Source organism: Raphanus sativus, chromosome 6, assembly GCF_000801105.2.
Source record: "Raphanus sativus cultivar WK10039 chromosome 6, ASM80110v3, whole genome shotgun sequence".
Classification (NCBI taxonomy): Eukaryota; Viridiplantae; Streptophyta; class Magnoliopsida; order Brassicales; family Brassicaceae; genus Raphanus; species Raphanus sativus.
Window position 1 is genome coordinate 20,516,502 of NC_079516.1, and position 5,980 is coordinate 20,522,481.

A 5,980-nucleotide genomic window follows, 5' to 3' on the forward strand; every position below is an offset into this window, starting at 1 on the left:
TTCCAGGAGAGGTTTGATCGACATGGGAACAGCTTTGGAACTAGAGTCACAACCAAACAAACACGGGTTCCGCCACCCCTGAAACTTGCTGAGGAAGCAAGAAGTGACGCTCTCACCTGGAAAAACAAAACCGTCTCAGATGTGGAAAGAGGGACTATCAATATATCGCCACCCTATACACAACGAAGGAACCCAGGAGGGAACAGAGAGACACAGGGCAGATCCCTCTTCCCCCAAAGAGGACCTATGGAGTGGAGAAGAAAACTAACCTTAGGGACGTCCTTGGCCTCTCTACAAACAGCACAGCCACCATTGATTCCTCACCCCCCTGGTTCACCACGCACAACAAGACAAGAAAACCAGAGCACATCAAGAAATCAAGCTGAAGCCCAGATCATGGATTCCCTAAACGAAGCAACGATGCGATACCTCAACTACCCAGACCCAACAGAAGCCGCGGCGAGAAGACAGAGGGTCATGGCAGGGGACGCCAGAGGACAAACCGAAGACAGGGTAGCTAGTCTGCTGAATGGTTTGGGCTTCCCTACTGAGAAAACGATAGAGACACCTAGTGAGCTGCATATCTCCTCTAATCTACAAAGGGCACAAATCATGCAAGAACTACAAGAAACTACACAACAGTACCTAAGTTGTGCCGATCCAGTGGAGGCTGCAGCTAGAAGACAAAGAGTATTGGATGGAGACGCTGCTGGCCTGATGGAAAGAACTGCAGATTCTATCTTAGCAGCGTCCTCCCTAAGGCGCCCTCTCTCACCCTGGGAGCTGGGAATTAAATCAGTAAGCCCACCTGGGATCGACTTTGAGACGGCGATGCAACCATCAGACGCTGAAGTGACACCTCCACCAGAGAGGAGGCACCTGGAGGAACATATTGCGATTAATCTTTCATTGGAGAGACAAGAAAGAAACCCCGAGAAGATTAACATCCCTGCAAAGCTTAAGTCCATTGTAGTAAGCCCCTCAGACACACTAAATGCAAATTTAGAGGTTCCTAGACTTGAGACAGGACTAGAGACCGAGGTAGCACCGGGTATGGAACCTACACAAGGGGGTCAAGGAAAGAAGAAGAAAGATAAAGCTCCCAACACAACTAGACTACGATCGCCAAGGCTCACACCTAACATACTTAGAGGAGCTAGTTCGAAAAAGAGGAAGCTCTCACAAATCCAACACTCACCGAGTGAAGGAAAGAGGCGACATCTGGGAGAGCAGCAAAAAACCCAAAAGACGACGGCTACAAGCAAACGTGATCAACGCCAAGAAACTGGGACCTCAAAGGGCACAAACAGACCTGCTATCCAGCTCATCCCTGCAAGCAAAAAGAAGGACCAAACTAACCAAACTTCGACAAGTCAACAAGTTTCTGCAAGAGAGCAAAGGGACGAGAACACTCAGCTGAGAACGAGCCCAAATGCCCAGAGGAGAATCGAGCCTTCGACAAATCCTCCAATGCGCCAAAGGCCTGCAGCCTCCAAGAGAAACCCGGATTTTCGGGTCTCTCCACACCAGGGTCCTTAGTCATCGCGAGCTGGAACTGTTGCGGTTTGGGGAATCCCGCAACAGTCCAAAGATTGAAGGAGATCAACAAGAAGAACTCTCCTGATATCTTGTTCCTCTGCGAAACAAAAAACCCCACGATCATGGTCAGGAAGGAGCTTCAATGGTTTAACTCTGACAACTTCGTAGATGTCCCCCCTGAGGTCCCAGGAAGCGGGGGCCTGTACCTGACATGGAGACAAGATATCGATTTAACGGTCTTATCATCAACAAAGAACTATATCGATACTATGATCGCCTACAAAGGAAAAACCTTTCATGCAACTTTTGTCTACGGGGAACCAGATCACACTAAACGACTAGAAGTATGGAATGATATTTCACGGCTGCGGTCCAACCCTGAGGATCCCTGGTTCCTAACTGGGGATTTTAACGAAATAGTCGACAATAGTGAGAAATGTGGAGGTCCTATAAGGGCAGAAGGCACTTTTATTGCGTTCAGATCATTCCTATCTAGCAATGGCCTTTTGATCTAAAGTACTCGGGACCATTCCTATCTTGGAGAGGGCAGAGACACTCACATCTGGTTCGCTGCCGGTTAGACAGAGCTATCAGCAACAGCGAATGGACAGAGATCTTCCCAGCCTGCAGGAGTCAGTACCTGAAGTTTGAAGGCTCTGACCACAGACCCCTTCTCTCGTTCTTGGATACTACAAAGAAAAGAGGAAATAAAATCTTTAGGTTCGATAGACGTCTAAAAGACAACCCAGAGATAAAACAACTAATCCAGGAAGTATGGAATGGCCACGGCAACCTCCCAGTAGAAGAAAGACTTACTAGATGCAGAAAGGCTATTTGTGTGTGGAGCAAGACTCACCATGAGGATAGCAGCAAGGCTTTGGAAACTCTGAAACAAAATCTAGAAGTTGCTATGACGGCTCCAGTTTCAGATGACAGTCTCATCAGTGAGATCAACAAGAAGCTCCTCCATCTCTACAAAGCTGAAGAGGAATTCTGGAGACAAAGAAGCAGAATCCTTTGGTTAACATTGGGAGATTCAAATTCGGGTTTCTTTCACGCTTCAACAAAAGGGAGAAAGGCAAAAAACAGAATGTCAGTAATAGAAAATGACGAAGGAGTACCTTCCTATGATGAAGAACAGATCTCTGAGGTCATCTGCAGCTACTATTCCTCTCTTTTCACTTCATCTCGTTTTGATGAAATAGGAACGGTAGAAAAAGCCTTAAGACCCTGCGTCTCCAGAGAGCAAAATGAGAAACTCAAAGCAATCCCTTCTGATGTGGAAATTAAAGCAGCTACCTTTGCCATACATCCAGACAAGGCTCCTGGACCGGATGGCTTCTCAGCATGCTTCTTCCAAGCTAACTGGGATACAGTAGGCCCAGCGGTAACGGCAGAAATTCGAGACTTCTTCATCACAGGGCACCTCGAACAAGAAATCAACAAAACAGTGGTTAGGCTGATTCCGAAGACTACTACAGCAAAAAGAGTGGAGGACTACAGGCCAATAGCACTTTGCAATGTCTATTATAAAATCATCTCTAAACTATTGGCCCTAAGACTAAAGCCGGTACTGTCCAACATTATATCGGAGAATCAATCAGCTTTCATCCCGGGGCGAGCCATAGCAGATAATGTCCTAATAACTCATGAGGTTCTACACTATCTCAAGATCTCAAAGGCGCAAAAGAAATGCACAATGGCTGTGAAAACAGACATGTCTAAGGCCTATGACCGGGTTGAATGGGACTTTGTGTCCACAGTGCTAAAGAGACTAGGCTTCGATGATGTGTGGGTTAACTGGATTATGCAATGCATTACTACGGTTCACTATTCCTACCTAGTAAATGATTCGGTCTATGGAAGTGTACAACCTTACAGAGGAATTAGGCAAGGGGATCCGTTGTCGCCGTACATCTTCATTCTCTGTGGAGAAGTACTGACTGGTCTATGCAAAAAAGCGGCAAGAGATGGTACACTCCAAGGCATCAGAGTGGCAACAGCAAGTCCAAGAGTCAACCACCTCCTCTTCGCGGATGATACGATGTTCTTCTGTCAAGCAAACCGAACAAGTTGCGAAAAGTTAGTGCAAATTCTCACGGAGTATGGCAAAGCTTCAGGACAGAAAATAAATAAAGCTAAGTCGTCTATTACCTTCTCCTCAAAAGCCCCTCCGGAATTGCAGGCTGCAGCAAAAACAATATTAGGAGTACATAAAACGGGTGGTTTGGGCAAATATCTTGGATTGCCTGAACATTTTGGAAGAAGAAAGCGAGATCTGTTTACCTCAATTGTAGATCGCATCAGACAAAGGTCGTTGAGCTGGACGACAAGGTTCCTCAGCAAAGCCGGGAAGCTAACCCTACTGAAAGCAGTACTAGCGGCAATCCCCACCTACACGATGAGCTGCTTCCAAATCCCTGTAAGCCTCTGCAATCGCATACAATCTGTTTTAACAAGGTTTTGGTGGGATGGAAGTGAAGGACAAAAGAAAATGTGATGGGTCTCATGGGATAGAATGACAGCCCCTAAAGCACTAGGGGGTTTGGGTCTACGCGACATTCAACTCTTTAACCAGGCATTGCTAGCTAAGTTAGCCTGGAGGATCATCACGGTACCTGACTGTCTTCTCGCTAGAGTACTTAAAGGAAAATATTGCCAGAGATCAAGTTTCCTAGAGACAAATCTACCGAGTGGTTGCTCACACGGTTGGAGAAGTATCCTATTCGGTAGAGATCTACTAAAGGAGAATCTAGGAAAGTCCATTGGAAACGGACAGACAACAAAGCTATGGAAGGACTCCTGGCTATCCCTAGATAATGACAACAAACCCTTTGGCCCTTACAAGGAAGATTATATGGACCTCATGGTGTCGGACCTCCTAACTACCGATATGCAGTGGAATAAGAGTAGAGTTCAGGAGATCCTACCTGAGCTTACGGAGGAAGTCTTTTGCCTCCAACCGAGTAGAAGTGGAGCAGAAGATAGAGTGATCTGGCAACCGCTACCAACAGGCATCTATTCCACAAGATCAGGATACTTCGCTGCAGCAAAAAAGAATAAACCTCAGACAATAAGAACAGATGAAGACTTCGATTGGATAAAAGATGTTTGGAGGAGTGTGTGCTCACCGAAGTTGAGACTATTCCTCTGGTCAACAATCAATGATGCTCTGCCTATTGGAGAAAACCTAAGAAAAAGAGGATTGGTGTCAGCTACTCAATGCCCGCGATGCAATGAAGTAGAATCAAAAATGCATATCTTCTTTACCTGCCCTTTTGCAGCAGACGTCTGGAAGCTCATCCCAACATCGAGATCGATTCAAGTAGATCCAGAATCAGAATTCACGAAGGCCCTAATAAAGTTCAGAGGAACAATTTGCTTGCCACCGACAGGGATTGTGGGGGATATTCTGCCTTGGATACTCTGGTCGATCTGGATCTCCCGTAACAAACACGTTTTTGAAAACAGAAGATCTTCACCTGCGGAAACAGCAACCAAAGGAATCGCATTAGCCCTGGAATGGAATCAAGCGCAAGGCAAGGGGAATAAAAGCAAGAGCTTACCGGAAGGAATACGGAATCGACATCCAAGAACTTTGAACACTGCTTCGATGGACAGAGCCATCACATGCAAAACGGACGCAGCTTGGAACAAGACCCACAGAGTGGCGGGATTAGCGTGGAACTTCTCGGGGCCAATAATAGACTCCACAATAGTAGAATCGATCACGCAGGAGTACGTCGCCTCCCCTCTCATCGGTGAAGCTCTAGCAATCATGGCAGCGCTCAATTCGGCAACGATTCACGGCTTCACCACACTCAACGTCTTCTCAGACAGCCAAACGCTCATCGGAGCAATCAACGGCAAGATCCAGAGGAAAGAGTTGATCGGAATCATCACCGACATCCGATCAATCTCGACTGGATTTACCTCTATCTCGTTTTCTTTTTTCTCAAGATCGCAAAACTCTCTCTCTGATTCCCAAGCAAAAGCGGCCCTTCGTGTTGTAACGACACCCTTAATGGGCTAAACTTTATCTTGTTTTTCACTGGGCCTTGACCCATAATGAAACTTTTTCGTGACAAAAAAAAAAAAGATATGAAGAAGATAATGATAATTACGTAAATGCCATTTTCTTTTAAAAAAAAACAAAATAACAAAATGAGCTGTCGAACTTGAAACATATTGACTAAAATCAATATTAATAATTTAATATAATACCACATACAAAACTTAAAATAGCTACTAATAATCCCTTTAATATATATAATATATTTTTGTGATCAATTTGGTATTTATTCACAAATCTATAATTTTTATACAAGGATATTTTATATATAAATATGTATTATTCACAAATACATTATATTATACATTAATATGTTGTATTATACATATAAATTAGGTATTATACGTATAAAAATACAAAAATTCCTCT

The 5,980-nt window shown here is 44.7% G+C and overlaps 1 protein-coding gene across 1 annotated transcript; it reads right to left on the reverse strand.

The window, feature by feature from the left end:
* Positions 1 to 4,579: 4,579 nt before the first annotated feature.
* Positions 4,580 to 5,620, reverse strand: LOC108812485 (uncharacterized). The gene is made up of 2 exons (XM_018584762.2): positions 5,106 to 5,620; positions 4,580 to 5,021 (listed from the first exon to the last, which is right to left on the reverse strand). The coding sequence occupies exons 1-2, from the start codon at positions 5,317 to 5,319 to the stop codon at positions 4,861 to 4,863; spliced, it is 375 nt and encodes a 124-aa protein (XP_018440264.1). The 5' UTR covers positions 5,320 to 5,620; the 3' UTR covers positions 4,580 to 4,860.
* Positions 5,621 to 5,980: the final 360 nt, after the last annotated feature.